Source organism: Colobus angolensis, unplaced genomic scaffold (assembly GCF_000951035.1).
Source record: "Colobus angolensis palliatus isolate OR3802 unplaced genomic scaffold, Cang.pa_1.0 Scaffold75, whole genome shotgun sequence".
Classification (NCBI taxonomy): domain Eukaryota; kingdom Metazoa; phylum Chordata; class Mammalia; order Primates; family Cercopithecidae; genus Colobus; species Colobus angolensis.
Window position 1 is genome coordinate 3833437 of NW_012121265.1, and position 17479 is coordinate 3850915.

General features: G+C 36.4%; 1 protein-coding gene across 1 annotated transcript in view; it reads right to left on the minus strand.

Moving 5' to 3' along the window:
- The window catches only part of ATRNL1 (attractin-like 1), an 834587-nt gene that overhangs the window by 613668 nt on the left and 203440 nt on the right, over nt 1-17479 (minus strand). The window contains exon 18 of the mRNA XM_011927827.1: nt 3928-4146. Within this exon, the coding sequence (XP_011783217.1) occupies nt 3928-4146 (219 nt within the window). The remainder of the gene's footprint in view (nt 1-3927; nt 4147-17479) is intronic.

The following is a 17479-nucleotide window of genomic DNA, read 5'->3' on the forward strand; positions in this document are numbered from 1 at the left end:
AAAAAAAAAAAAAAAAGCAGGGGGTGTAATACTAGTCTCTGACAAACAGACTTTAAACCAACAAAGATCAAAAAAGAAAAAAAAAGCATTACATAATAGTAAAGAGAACAATTCAACAAGAGAGTTAAACTATTCTAAATATATATGCACCCAATTACATAAAACAAGTTCATAGAGACCTGCAAAGAGACTTAGACTCCCACACAGTAATAGTGGGACACTTTAACACCTCACTGTCAATATTAGACAGATTGAGACAAAAAATTAACAAGGATATTCAGGACTTGAACTCAGCTCTGGATCAAGTGGACCTAATAGACATCTACAAAACCCTCCACCCCAAACCAACAGAATATACATTCTTCTCAGTGCCATATTCTAAAATTGACCACATAATTGGAAGTAAAACACTCCTCAGCAAATGGAAAAGAACTGAAATCATAAACAGTCTCTCAGACAACAGGGAAATCAAATTAGAACTCAGGATTAAGAAACTTACTCAAAATCACACACTTATATGGAAATTGAACAACTTGCTCCTGAATGACTCTTGGGTAAATAATGAAATTAATGCAGAAAGCAAGAAGTTATTTGAAAATAATGAGAACAAAGAGATAAAATACCAGAATCTCTGGGACACAGCTAAAGGAGTGTTCGGAGAGAAATTTATAGCACTAAATACCCACATGAGAAAGCTGGAAAGATCTCAAATTGACACCCTAACATCACAACTAAAAAAACTAAAGAAGCAACAGCAAACAAATCCAAAAGCTAGCAGAAGACAAGAAATAATTGAGATCAGAGCAGAACTAAAAGAGATGGAGATGTGAAAAACACTCCAAAAAAAATCAATGAATCCAGGATGGTTTTTTTGAAAAATTAACAAAATAGAATGCTAGCTAGACTAACAAAGAAGGAAAGAAAAAAGAAACAAATAGACACAATAAAAAAATGATAAAGGGGACATGACCACTGACCCCACAGAAATACAGACTACCATCAGAAAATACTATAAACACCCCTATGCAAATAAACTAGAAAACCTAGAAGAAATGGATAAATTCCTGGACACATACACCCTCCCAAGACTAAACTAGGAAGACGTTGAATCTCTGAATACACCAATAACAGTTCTGAAATTGAGGGAGTAATTAATAGCCTACCAACCAAAAAAGCCCAGGACCAGACAGATTCACAGCCAAATTCTACCAGAGGTACAAACAGGAGCTGGCACCATTCCTACTGAAACTATTCCAAACAACTGAAAGGGACAGACTCCTCTCTAACTAATTTTATGATGCCAGCATCAACCTGATACCAAAACCAGGAAGAGACACAACAAAAAAAGAAAATTCTGGCCGATTGCCCTGATGAACATCAATGTGAATATCCTCAATAAAATACTGGTAAACCAAATCCAGCAGCACATCAAAAAACTTATCCACCAGAAGTCAATTTCATCCCTGGGATGCAAGGCTAGTTCAACATATATAAATCAATAAACATAACTCCTCACATAAACAGAACCAAAGCCAAAAAGTACATGATTATCTCAATAGATGCAGAAAAGGCCTTTGATAAAATTCAACATCCTTTCATGTTAAAACTCTCACTAAACTAGGTATTGATGGAAAATAGCTCAATAATAGGAGCTTCTTATGACAATCCCACAGCCAATATCATATTAAATGGGCAAAAGCTGGAAGTATTTGCTTTGAAAACCAGTATAAGACAAGAATGCTCTCTCTCACCACTCCTATCCATCATGGTACTGGAAGTTCTGGCAAGGGCTATCAGGCAAGAGAAAGAAATAAAGGGTATTCAAACAGGAAAAGAAGAAGTCAAGTTTCCTCTGTTTGCAGACCACATGATTTTATGTTTAGAAAAGCCCATCATCTCAGCCCAAAAACTACTTAAACTGATAATCAACTTCAGCAAAGTCTCAGGATACAAAATCAGTTTGCAAATATCACAAGCATTCCTTTACACCAACAATACACAAGGAGACAGTCAAATCATGAATGAACTCCCATTCACAATTGTTACAAAGAGAATAAAATGCCTAGGAATACAGTTAACAAGGGATATGAAGGACGTCTTCAAGGAGAACTACAAAGCACTGCTCAATGAAATAAGATAGGACATAAACAAATGGAAAAACATTCTATCCTCATGGATAGGAAGAATCAACATCGTAAAAATGGCCACACTGCCCAAAGTAATTTATACATTAAATGCTATTCCCATCAACCTACCATTGACATTCTTCACAGAATTAGAAAAAACTACTTTAAATTTCATATGGAATCAAAGAAGACCCCCGTATAGGCAAGATGATCCTAAGCAAAAAGAACAAAGCTGGAGGCATCATGCTACCTAACTTCAAACTATACTACAAGACTACAGTAACCAAAACAGACATAGACCAATGGAACAGAACAGAGACCTCAGAAATAACACCACACATCTACAACCATCTGATCTTCAACAAACCTGACAAAAACAAGCAATGGGGAAAGGATATCCTATTCAGTAAATGGTGCTGGGAAAACTGGCTTGCCATATGCAGAAAACTGAAACTGGACCCATTCCTTACAGCTTACATAAAAATTAACTCAAGATGGATTAAAGAGTTAAAGGTAAAACCTAAAACCATAAAACAAAAAACCTAGAAGAAAACCTAGACAATAACATTCAGGACATAGGCGTGGGCAAAGACTTCATAATGAAAATCCCAAAAGCAGCTACAACAAAAGTCAAAATTGACAAATAATATCTAATTAAACTAAAGAGCTTCTGCACAGCAAAAGAAACTATCATCAGCATGAACAGGTAACCTACAGAATAGGAGAAAAATTTTGCAATCTACTCATCTGACATAGGGCTAATATCGATAATTTACAAGGAACTTAAAGTTACAAGAAAAAAATGAACAACTCCATAAAAAACTGGCAAAGGATATGAACAGCCACTTCTCAAAAGAAGACATTTACACAGCCAACAAACATATGAAAAAAAGCTCGACATCACTGATCATTAGAGAAATGCAAATCAAAACCACAATGAGATTATTAAAAAGTCAAGAAACAATAGACGCTGGCAAGACTGTGGAGAAATAGGCTCATTTTTACACTGTGATTCCTCAAGGATCTAGAACCAGAAATACCATTTGATCAAGCAGCCCCATTACTGGGTATATACATAAAGAAATATAAATCATTCTACTATAAAGACACATACACAGGTATGTTTATTACAGAACTACTTGCAATAGCAAAGTCATGGAACCAACCAAAACGCCCATTAATAATAGACTAGATATAGAAAATGTGGTTCATATACACCATGGAATACTGCATCGCCATAAAGTAATGAGATCATGACCTTTGCAGGGACATGGATGGAACTGGAAGTCATCATCCTCAGCCAACTAACACAGGAACAGAAAATGAAACACTGCATGTTCTCACTCCTAAGTGGGAGTTGAACAATGAGAACACATGGACGCAGGGAGGGGAACAACATGACCAGGGCCTGTTGCGGGGTTGTGAGTGAGGGAAGGGAACTCAGAGGATGGCTCAATAGGAGCAGCAAACCACCATGTCGCACATATACCTATGGAACCTGCATGTTCTGCACATGTACCCCAGAACTTAAACTAAATAACAAAATATTTAAAAAGAAATGAAAGCTAATCATGATATTCCATGAATTCATTTAGCCTAGCTAATGATTCTAAACAGAATACCAGTTGCATAACTGAGATAGATATAGTCTATGGAAAAATTTTTTATCTTTGACATTTTAGTCTCATTTTCATTGTTCTTTTTTTTTCTAAAGCTAAATTTCCTTTATTATAAGAACGGAAAACTCCTTCTAGGATCCCTTAAGCAGGAACTGAAATTGTTTCCATCACATTATTATTACCTGGACACTGGATAAAGGACCACTCATAGCTCTTTTCTTTGGGGCAAAGATTGGTGTCAAGAACCATCTCATTGTGGTGCATTCCAATAAGCTTCATTGGTCCCCGTGAAGAACCTTCAATGCAATGTCCTCTTCCTGTATTACTAGGATCATTGCACCAGCCACATCCAGGCTGTTCCAAACACTGTCCACAGGTTCTCAATCCAGAACAATTTTGAGCTGCGTGACAGGAACATTGACAAATATGTTAACCTGACTATACATTCAAACAGAATTATAGGCTAATAAAAAAAAAATATGACCATGATAAAAACAATGAAAGGTCATCTATAGTTAATGTAAACATTTTTGCAATAATACTTACAAGACAGCAATTACTAAAAGCAAATACATCACAAACAAAGAGGAGATAAACAGGCCACCATAGGAGTGAAAAAAGGTGTGGTTAACCATGACATGGAGAAAAATAAAATCAGTATTGAAGACTCCTGAAAATTTTGGCAGTAATAGAACTTTTGGGGAGCTCATCTAGGGCCCTACAGACCACCTTTATTATTGTCTGTGATATAAAGCCATGTTAGCCATTCTTATTTTGCCTCGTAAGAACCTTCAACAAAAGAACTCTCTGTATTCTGCCTGTGGACATCCAGTGTAAGTGATGTCTGCCCACTTCCTGAGATTGCTGGGCTATATTTGGACTACCTGTTATGGATAATGCTCCTCACAAGGGTCCAAGATACTAGTATTTGTCTACTATGTGATGAATAAACTTAATCTCATCCAAAAAGCCAAGCTGAGTGGGAACATGAAAACCTAGTACTCTCCTTCAGCCAGGCAACCAGAGCACACATTCTAATTATCAGGGCTATAAAACACTCCATGACTCCTTTGCTGATACTCAACCTTTGTTGTTGTTGGTTTTTTTGTCTTTTTGTTTTTTGATACAGGTATAACCTATGAGACTCAACAAGGCCTATGAATATGGTAATGTTTGCCAAAGATAAGCAGACATTATAGTCAAAACATCACAGTCATAGCCATTGCTATGAAATGTTTTCAACTTTGACTTAACAACCAAAGCATCTTACATTAAGCTGAGAGACTTTTTTTATTATTATTTAGCTAGGAATAGTATATTTTGTCTTGGGGATTATTTATAAACAGAAGATAGTGACAGACATACAAGGCATATGAATGATGTCTTCTGGTCACATGAAAGAAAAAACAACAGAAGAAAAAAATGGTAGATTTCTGGCAGACTCAATTTCATTGTATGTTAATGGCTTAGCTGCCACTCAGTGTTTAATACTACTGGAAACAAAAACGTTCCTAAGAAAACTACGAACAACAATGGCACAAATTTCTCAGTGAACATCAGGAACTTGATATCGTTGACTGTGCACAGATAATAGAATGTTGGATTTAAAAATTTACCAATTACAACATTATTTGTAGTTGTCAATCCTTTGAGGGATAAGGATCTCATACCTTCATAGGAAGGTAGAGAGTAAGTACCATCTCCTGTATTTTCTTAATAAGAAATATAAAAGGAAGAATACCCTTTGAGTCATTAAATAAAAGTGGCTAATGTTAAATTTGTAGATAAATAATTCATTGACACAGAGTCTTCCTTTAAAATCTTACATTTTTTTCAACAGTACACAGTGTTAAATGACGCAATTTTTTAAATGCTTAGATAACTGAACATTTACTGTTTACCATATCCCTCCTTAGTTTTGTTGGTTTAAAATACTTATCATATATCTATGATTAGTTAGCCCACAGTATTGCTAACTAGTTTATTCTAATTGTTTTCAAAAGTATATTGGGTTACTATGCTATCAATAGGACACAAGGGAAAATATCTAATTAGTAATATTGGCTTGGCATTCCAATTATTTACTATCATGTAATGATTTGTATCATATATCATGTGAGGAGAAAGTAAATCTTTAGTGAGACTCACCCTTAATAAATCAAATTTTCTACTATTGTTATACAGGTATTTCCTAAGAAAGTAAGTTTTATTTTAAAACTATCTTTTTTTAAGAAAAGATCATGATACCTGCTTTAGCAACAGCCAGATTTTACCTGTGGACACCACCTATTGACCTAAAGTCTGAATTGTTCAACCCAGTGAATAAAATACTGGGGATGGAAAAAATAAATAAATAAAAAAGTCACACCACTGGCAAATGAAATAAGCTTCATGATACCTCTGCCATTCCAACCCCACAGGAGACAGTGAACCTGCTTATAAATGGAGCACATCACTACTACATCCAGCATCTGAGAAAGCCACCATGAAATGGCCCTTTATAACCAAGGAACTCATACAGAGTCTTCACGACTAAAAGCACCAAGAGCCAAATTAAAAGATTAAAATAAACTACAAACATTAAAGTCACATCCTCAAGGGGAAAAAAAGAAAGGAAAAAAGCACAGTTGAATCAAAAACAAATTCAAAAATAATTATAAAAGCCCACAGAAGTAAGAAGGAACCAGAAAAATAATTCTGGCAATACGAAAAACTGGGGTTTTATAATGCTGCCAAAGGATCAAACTAGCTCTTCAGCAATAGATCCAAACCAAGATGAAATCCTTGATTTGCCAGACAAAGAATTCAGAACTATTATGTTACTCAAGAAGATAAAAGAGAAAGGTGAAAACCAACATAAGAAAATTTAAAAAAAAATTCAGGATATAAGTAAAAATTTTAACAAAACATTAAAAAAAAAACTTCTGGAAATGAAAGGCACATTTAGAAAACTGCAAAATCCAAGTGGAAAGTTTTAACAATACTTTGTCTTAGACGAATACTACTCTAAGACAAAGTAGAAGAAATAATTTCAAACCTCATAGACAAAGCTTTTGAATTATACCAATCAAACAAAAATAAAGAAAAAATAATTTAAAAAAGGAACAAAGTATCCAAGAAATATGAGATTAGGTAAAACAGCCAAACCTAAGAATCACTGGTGTTCCTGAGGGAAAAGAAAAAGAAAAACATTTGAAAAAATTTATTTGAGGGAATAACTTGAGAAAGACATCCCTGGCTTTCCTAGAGATTTAGACACCCAAATACAAGAAGCTCAAAGAGCTCCTGAGAGATTCATTGCGCAAATGACATTACCAATGTATATAGTCATCATTCTATCTGAAGTCAACATGAATAAAAGAATTCTAAGAGCACTAAGACAAAAGTATCAGATAATCTATAAAGAAACACCTATCAGACTAATAGTAGACTTCTCAGCAGAAACCTTACGAGCCAGAAGGGATGAAGGTTCTCTATTTACCCACCCTAAGCAGAATAACTGCCAGCCAATAATTTTGTATCCAACAAAACTAACTTTCACAAATGAAGGAGAAATAAAGTCCTTTTCAGACAAGCAAATGCTAAGGATTTTGTCACTAACAGACCAGCCCTACAAAAAAAGCTAAAAGGAGTTCTAAATCTTAAAATGAAAGGTTAATATGCACCAGAATAGAATCTCTTGAAAGTATAAAACTCACAGGGCCTATAAAGTAATAACACAATGAGGAAAACAAAGTAACTAGGTAACAATCAACATGATGACTAGAAACGTACCCCACATCTCAATATTAATGTTACATGTAAATGGTATAAATACTCCACATAAAAGACATAGATTGGTAGAATGGATGAAAAATCACAAACGAAATATCTGCTATCTTCAAGAGACATATCTAACATTTAAAGATTCTTATAGACTCAAGGTAAAGGGGTGGAAAAAGATATTCAATCCAAATGGAAACCAAAAGCAAGCAGGAATAGCTATTCTTGTATCAGATAAAACAGACTTCAAAGGAACAACAGTAAAGAAAAAAACAAAGAAGTTCATTATATAATGATAAAAGTATCAATGCAACAAGAAGATATTACAATCTAAAATATATATTCACCTAACACTAGAGCTCCCAAAATCATAAAACAATCACTACTAGACCTAAGAAAGAGATAGACAGCAGCACAATAATGGTGGAGGACTTCAACACTCCACTACACAGATCATCAAAGCAGAAAGTCATCAAAGAAACACTGGACTTAAAGAACACTCTAAAACAAATGGACCTAACAGATATTAACAGAACATTCTACCCAAGAACTGCAGAATATGCATTCTTCTCATCAGCACATGGAACATTTTCCAAGATAGACCATATGACAGTCGACAAAACAAGTCTCAATAAGTTCTAAAAAATCAAAATCAGCCAGGCGCGGTGGCTCACGCCTGTAATCCCAGCACTTTGGGAGGCCAAGGCGGGTGGATCATGAGGTCAGGCGTTTGAGACCAGCCTGACCAACATGGTGAAACCCCGCTCTACTAAAAATACAAAAATTAGCTGGATGTGGTGGCATGTGCCCGTAATCCCAGCTACTCGGGAGGCTGAGGTAGAAAAATTGCTTGAATCTGGGAAGCGGAGGTTGCAGTGAGCCGAGATTGTGCCACAGCACTCCAGCCTGGGCCACAGAGCAAGATTCTGTCTCAAAAACAAACAAGCAAACAAACAAAAATCAAAATCACATCAAGTATCTTCTCAGACCACAGCAGAATGAAACTAGAAATCAATTCTAAAAGGAACCTTCAAAGCTATGTAAATACATGGAAATTTAACAATCTGCTCCTGAATGATTTTGGGGTTAACATTAAATCAAGATGGAAAATTTTAAATTGTGCAAAAAGAACAATAACTGTGATACAACTTATCTAAACCTTGAATATAGCAAAAGCTGTGCTAAGAGAAAAGTTTATAGCACTAAGTGCCTGCATCAAAAAGTCTGCTAGATCACACACTGACAACCTAATGTCACATCTCAAGGAACTAGAGAAATAAGAACAAACCAAACCCAAAGCTAGGAGAATAAAATAAATGACAAATATCAGAGCAGAACTAAATAAAATTGAAACCAAGAAAATACAAAAGACCAATGAAATGAAACATTGTCTTTTTGAAAAGATAAAATTGATAGACCATTAGTTAGATTAACAAATAAGAGAGGATTCAAATAAGTTTAATTAGAAATGAAAATTGAGACATTACAAATAACATCACAGAAATACAAAATATCATTTGAGACAACTCTGCACACTTCTATGCATACAAACTAGAATATCTAGTGGAAATGGAAAAATTCCTGGAAACATACAACTCTCCTAACTTAAATCAGGAAGAAATCAAAACCCTGAACAGATCGGTAACAAGCAGTGGGACTGAATCAGTAATACAAATTTGCCAGCCAAAAAAGTCAAGAGTCGGAGGATTCACAGCCGAATTCTACTAGATATTCAAAGAATTGGTACCAATCCTACTGAAACTGTTGCAAAAGACTGAGAAATAGGAAATTTTTCCTAACTCATTCTATGAAGCCAGTATCAGCCTGATAGCAAAGTCAGGGAAGAAAATAAGAAAACCACAGACTAATATCCCTGATGAACATAAATGAAAAAATCCTCAACAAAATACTAGCAAGCTGAATCCAACGGCACGTCAAAAAGATAATTCATCATGATTAAGTAGGTTTCATCCCAGGGATGGTTCAACATATGCAAGTCAATAATTATGATTCATCATATAAAATGAATTAAAAACAAAAGTGATATGATAATCTCAAACAATTATAGGAAAAGCACTCAATAAAATCCAGCATATCTTTATAATTAAAAACCCTCAACAAACTAGGCAGAGAAGGAACATACCACACAATAATAAAAGCCATATATGACAAACCCACAGCAAACATCATAGTGAATGGGGAAATGTTGAAAGCATTACCTCCAAGTACTAGAAGAAGATAGGTAGGCCCACTTTCATCACTTCTACTTAACATAGTACTGGAAATCCTACCCAGAGCAATCAGGCAAGAGAAAGAAATAAAGGGCATCCAAATAGGAAACAAGGAAGTCAACCTATCCTTTTTTGCCAATGATATGATTGTATACCTAGAAAACCCTAAAGACTATGATGTGATTTTATACTGTATACCTAGAAAACCCTAAGACTTTGATATGATCATATACCTAGAAAACCCTAAGGAGTCCTCCAAAAGACTCCTAGATTTGATAAATCAATTCAGTAAAACAATGTACACAAATCAGTAGCACTGCTATACACCAAAAATGACCAACCTGAGAATCAAATCAAGAACTCAACCCCTTTTACAACAAATAAAATATCTAGGAATATACTTAACCAAGGAGGTAAAATATCCCTACAAGGAGAACTACAAAACACTGCTGAAAGAAATCATAGATGACAAAAACAAATAGAAACACATCCCACACTCATGGATTGGAAGAAATGATATCATGAGAATAATCACACTGCCCAAAATAATCTACAGGTTCAATGCAATTCCAATCAAATCACCAACATCATTTTTCACAGAATTAGAAAAAATAATCCTAAAATTCATATAGAGCCAAAAAAGAGCCTAAATAGCCAAACCAATCCTAAGTAAAAATAACAAATCTGGAGGCATCATATTACCTGACTTCAAATTGTATTATAAGACTATGGTAATCAAAAGATACATAGAAAAATGGGGACACACAGAAAAATGGAACAGAATAGAGAACCCAGATATAAAGCCAAATACTTACAACCAACTGATTTTTTGGCAAATTATACAAAAACATAAACTGGGGAAAAGACACCCTATTCAATAAATGGTGCTGGGATAACTGTGTCAACACACATAGAAGAATGAAACTGGATCTATGTCTCTTGCCATATACAAAAATCAACTCAAGATGGATTAAAGATTTAAATCTAACACCTGAAACCATAAAAATTCTGGAAGAAACCTAAGGAAAACTCTTCTGGACACTGGCATAAGCAATTTTGACTAAGACCCCAAAATCAAATGCAACAAAAACAAAAATACATAAAAGGAACCTAATTAAACTCAAAAGCTTCTACACAGCAAAACAGATAATTATTCAAGTAAGCAGACAACACACAAGACAGGAGAAAATATTTGCAAACTATGCATCTGACAATCGGACAAAGGACTAATATCCAGAATCTACAAGGAACTCAAACATATCAGCAAGAAGAAAACAAATAATCCCATCAAAAAGTAGACAAATGACATGAACAGATACTTGTCGAAAGATGATACACAAATGGCCAACAAAAGTGAAAAATGTTCCACATCACTAATCATTAGGGAAATGTAAATTTAAACCACAATGAGATATCACCTCACCCCAGACAAAATGGACATTATTAAAAAGTCAAAAAACAATAGATGTTGGCATGTATAGGGATATGGTGAAAAGGGAAAGCTTATACACTGCTGGTGATAATGTAAATTATTACAACCTCTATGAAAAACAGTATGAAGGTTTCCTGAAAAACTAAAAGTAGATCTACCATTCAATCCAGTAATCCTACTACTGGGTATCTACCCAAAGGAAAATAAGTCATTATATCAAAAAGATACCTGCATGTATCTGTTTATCACAGCACAATTCACAACTGCAAAGATATGGAACCAACCTAAGTGACAATCTAGTGACAAGTGGATAAAGAAAATGTGTTATACATACACCAGGGAATATTACTGAGCCATTAAAAAGAAGAAAATAATGTCTTTTGCAGCAACTTGGATGGAGCCAACAGCATTGTTCTAAGTGAAGTAATTCAAGAATGGAAAAACAAATAGTATGTGTTGTCACTTATAAGTGGGAGCTAAGCTATGGGTTCACAGAGGCATACAGAGTGGTATAACTGACAATGATGACTCAGAAGAACAAAGGAGGGAGATGAGGGATAAAAAAAACTGTAAGTTGGATACAATGTACACTACTCAGGTGACAGGTGCACTAAAATCTCAGACTTCACCAGTATACAATTCATCCATATAACTAAAAAACAATTGTACCCCTACAGCCACTGAAATTTTAAAAATTTAATTTAATTTAAAAAATAAATAAGACCAGGCACGGTGGCTCACGACTGTAATCCCAGCACTTTGGGAGACCGAGATGGATGGATCGCGAGGTCAGGACTAAATCTCCTACTATTGCTTTAAACATTGCCCTGGAATTCATTTTCACAAGTAGAATATCTGACCACCCAAACTACATCAATTATTAATAATGCCAAATATTAGCAAAGCTTTCTCAGAAACCATTAGTCAAAAATTGTCTTAATATATATTTCCTCTTTTCAATTTGTGAATTTTAAACAATGATATCACAATATTATAACTGAAAAATACTGGAAAATATTGCAAAATCCTATTTGTTTCTCCTTTCCAAAGAAAAATTTCCCTTAATTTCTATTTACCAGTAAACCTCAAATGAACATTGAGGCAACTTCCTGAAGGCAACTAAAAGACCACTTCCAATACAAAGTTTTGTTAATAAGTATAAAAGCATTTTAAAGACTCAAATGTTAAATGAATAGACATGTGTAGTAGAAAACGATAATGTAAATATATATAATTCATCCTGAAAAGTTAAAAAGTTAAAGTCAACAGCATACTAAAACCATTGCCGAGAAGCTGACACCTATGAAATAGTAACACACAGCTACTTTTAAATTGTATTTTGAACAAGAATGTCATTTTACTCCTAGTCCCTATTGTATTTCCTGGCATTTCTTCACTACTCTACAAATGTTTGTTGGTTAAAAACACGGGAAAAATTAAACAATGAAGGAGTTCGTTATTCACAGATAGTGGATCACTGCCAGGTAACTACTACTTCCAGAAATACAATGTCTCCTTGAGGCAATGTCCAATACCCTTCTTCCCCACAACGACACACAGGTGTATAATAAAAAAATCTGTGGAGGCCGGGAGCACTTGCTCACACCTGTAATCCCAGCATGTTGGGAGGCAAAGGTGGGCAGATTACTTGAAGTCAGGAGTTCAAGACCACCTGGCCAACATGGTGAAATCCCTACTAAAAACACTAAAATCATCCAGGCATGGGGGCAGGCGCTTGTAGTCCCAGCTACTCAGGAGGCTGCAGCAGGAGAATTGCTTGAACCCAGGAGGCGGAGATTGCACTGAGCCAAGATTGTGCCACTGCACTCCAGCCTGGGTGACAGAGCAAGACCCTGTCTCTAAAAAACAAAACCAAACAAAGAAACCCTGTGGAATAGAAATAACTGTTAGAGTAGTACTGGACATTATCAGCACAAATGATCTATATACAGCTTCCAGAAAGGCGAACTTGACAACAGAACAGAGAACGGAACTATAGAGAAGAAAAAACAGCAAACTAGACTACCTGCTCAAGGAACAAATGGTAGAAGTAGACAATGAAGCCTCTATAATAATCAAGAAAACAAAAGAAGCAAAAGATCAAAAACAAGAGACACAATGACAGACCTGGAGATCTGACATATGCTTGCCTAGCTGACAATTCCACCAGCAATATATAGTTATCATTATTTGATTTGTCAGTGGTAGAAATTTAATTCATACCTGTGTTAAAATAGTGAATTATGTTTCACTAACCTTCTCAAAAAAAATCAGTTACAACAATTTTTATATTTGTACTGTATAATTACATTTAGGTATAAAGTTCAAATGTAGTCAAACAATATGTAATCTTTCATGCTAGCTTCATTCATTGAACAATAATGTTTGTGGAGAGACAACCACGACTATCGAGGCAGGAGAAGACGCTCATTGTCTCATTCCCTACAAGTCTTCAACTCTTGTATTCAATTCTCCTGGGCAGCTGGCTCCCAGTTTTGAAATGTTCTGCTATGCTAAAAAGGCCATTTTATGCCTGAAAACACGACACTGCCACACACTTGACCAGGTACAACACCCCTATTCCTTATCACAATCCCTAAAAGGGGATATCAACGGGGAGCTCAACCCATAATACATCCAATCATGCCCATCCCAGGTATATCTCTCCACTTGATGCCAAGAGCCTGAAGGAACAAATGAACACAACAGCTGCAGCTGGGATTCTAGCCTGCATTGTGTTACTGTTTTGCCTTAGCTCTTCAAGCACCAGTGGTGCCCACTATGGACCAAAAAAATATTTGACTGGACCACTGGGAGTGATGAAAGGCCTAGAAAGTCAGTGAGTATCTACGTGCATTGCCTTAAGTAGTGGCTACCTCTAAATGGGAAGATGACTCATCTGGGCAAGAAGGACTAATATCAACTGGGTGACCATGTTGTCTAAGGGCCATAGGCTTATAGGCTTCAACATAGTGGACTTACCACCAACAGGGATCTCAGAATTATGAAGTTACTGTGATAGAAGTTATTAAGAAATTATTTTAGGTAGATAGAGAGAAAAGGGATTCTTGGAAAGTTTTCATTTCTTTTTGAAACACCTCCAAAAGCATTGCTTGTCTAACAGAAAAGTCCAGGCTCTTAGAGCCAAGCCGCAACCTTTAGTATGCATACGCAAGCCATTAGAAACTGGGTCCACTCAACATGGCGGTTCCTACCTTTGTCCTCTTGCCCTTGCCCCACATGTTCCTGGGAGCATGGTCGCCCCCACATATCCCCGCATGTGTAGAACATCATGGTGCCCTGTATTTGCATATTAAAAGGCTAGGGTGGGAAGGCCAGGTTTTTTCCGAGGGATACGTGAATGAATGCCTGGTCAAACCAGTCCCATAAGTCCTATGCAAATCAGACACGGACTCCTCTAGCCTCTACATATACCTGCCTGGTATGCACCACACTTGGGGTTTCCTCTTTGGGCTGTGGAGCCCCCATCCCTCTGTCTCTGTAAGGGCGAGCCTCTTCCTTCTGCCTTCTCTTTTCTTTCTTGCCTATTAAACTCTCCGCTCCTTAAAACCACTCCACGTGTGTCTGTGTTGTTTAATCTAATTCAACGTGAGACAAGAGCCCTGGTGTTCCTCCACTGATTGGAGCCATATCATTACTATAATTGCTAACTAGAATGGGTTGCCTCTCAGAGGAAAAACAAGAAAGCTCAAAAGGAGGGAAGGAAGAGTGGACAGGCAGAAAACAAATATTGCTGCTGGGATAGTTGTTTGTATTTTCATCAGTCAGGCTACCAGTGGCTGCTCCTATGGAGGGACTGCAAGAAAGTCAATGATCTAGTAAGAAAGTCCTGAAGATACTTAGGAAGGTTATAGAAACAAGCTGTGTTATGGCCTGCACTCCTAGGAAAACTCCAAGTGACTGTTTCCTGGAGAGAAAGGGACACAGGGAAACCAGTGGACTGATACAAAAACCTAAAATGGACCTTTGACCTTTAAAAGTTTCAAATATGACAAAAGAAGAGAGATGATGATAGTGGAGAACTTAGGACTGTTAGGAGAAAGGAATTAGAATTGTGATAAAGATCCCCTGGAGAGAATTCCTGTGTAGAGATGGAAACTGTTGCTTTCCCTATCTCATTGAATACATTTCAACCACAACATATTCCTGAGTTTAATAGATACACTGGACTACAAGTGGCTGTTATTTTGTCTCCTTTGACTGAACTATAACTACAATTTCTTTGGAACCTCGAACAAACACATCAACATGTTAGATTCACTCATTTCAAATCCTGTTTACTGCAGGTTAAAGTATTGGAAGAAAAAAAAAAACTAAGGACTTTTGCTCCAATTTTCTTTATGAGCTTCCTAGACACTCAGATGTTGAGAAGAAGGGAATTGAAAAAGAACCAAAGGAACTTCTCATTTTATTTGTCTGTTTGGACTTTAACAAGTAACTGATATTTTGCTTTGTTCAAATCAAAGCATCCTCAATGGACATAAACTTGGATACCAGCCAGGCACGGTGGCTCACGCCTGTAATCCCAGCACTTTGGGAGGCCAAGCCGGGCGGATCATGAGGTCAGGAGTTTGAGATCAGCCTGGCCAACAGTGAAACTCCATCTCTAAAAAAAGTACAAAAATTAGCCAGGCATGGTGGCACATGCCTGTATTCCCAGCTACTTGGGAGGCTAAGGCAAGAAAATCGCTTGTACCAGGGAGGTGGAGGTTGCAGTGAGCTGAAATTGGGCCACTACACTCCAGCCTGGTCCACAGAGCAAGACTCTATCTCAAAAACAAAAACAAATAAAAAAAAAAACCTGGATACCAACTTTATTTCAGGTGATTCTGCAGCTTTCTATGGTGGTAGAATGGTAACTACTGGGCCCCTGAAAAGTATATTATTCCCAAAAAAAGGACATAAAGTCTGGATTAATTACAAGAGGGACAGATATCAATAAGTGGGATATGAATGAATGCAACCAACATTGAGAACAGGTCATGAGAGCAGCAGGAGTAAATACTACTTTCTACTTTTTTGTTCCAAATCTGAAATTCCAATTAATTCAGCTCAAAAGGTGTATTTTTGATGAGCATCAGTGTCAAAGAATGGACTGTGGAAAGATAAACCATATTCTCTGCTATGAAGAAGCTAGCTAAGATTAGTACTTTCTTCTCCCAAGCAGAAAGAGTTTCACACAGTCTCAAGTTCCCACAAGGCTACCAAGTGCTACCAGTAGCATTATGTAATTCCCTTGGCAGCTATATTCTGATGCCGTTTGTGTTGGTACGCAAGGACACTCTCACCACATAGTACCCAATATTAAATATTCATTCAGGCAAACCGAATCCAGCAGCACATCAAAAAGATTATCCACCATGATCAAGTGGGATTCATCCCTGGGATGCAAGGCTGGTTCAACATACGCAAATCAATAAACGTAATCCAGCATATAAACAGAACCAAAGACAAAAACCACACGATTATCTCAATAGATGCAGAAAAGGCCTTTGACAAAATTCAACAGCCCTTCATGATAAAAACTCACAATAAATTCGGTATTGATGGAACATATCTCAAAATAATAAGAGCTATTTATGACAAACCCACAGCCAATATCATACAGAATGGGCAAAAACTGGAAGCATTCCCTTTGAAAACTGGCACAAGACAAGGATGCCCATTCTCACCACTCCTGTTCAACATAGTGTTGAAAGTTCTGGCTGGGGCAATCAGGCAAGAGAAAGAAATAAAGGATATTCAATTAGGAAGAAAAGAAGTGAAATTGTCCCTGTTTGCAGATGACATGATTGTATATTTAGAAAACCCCATCATCTCAGCCCAAAATCTCCTTAAGCTGATAAACAACTTCAGCAAAGTCTCAGGATATAAAATTAATGTGAAAAAATCACAAGCATTCTTATACACCAGTAACAGACAAACAGAGAGCCAAATCAGGAATGAACTTCCATTCACAATTGCTTCAAAGAGAATAAAATACCTAGGAATCCAACTTACAAGGGATGTAAAGGACCTCTTCAAGGAGAACTACAAACCACTGCTCAATGAAATAAAAGAGGACACAAACACATGGAAGAACATACCATGTTCATGGATAGGAAGAATCAATATCATGAAAGAAATCAATATCATGAAAAGGTAATTTATAGATTCAATGCCATCCCCATCAGGCTACCAATGAGTTTCTTCAAAGAATTGGAAAAAAATTGTTTTAAAGTTCATATGGAACCAAAAAAGAGCCTACATTGCCAAGACAATCCTAAGTCAAAAGAACAAAGCTGGAGG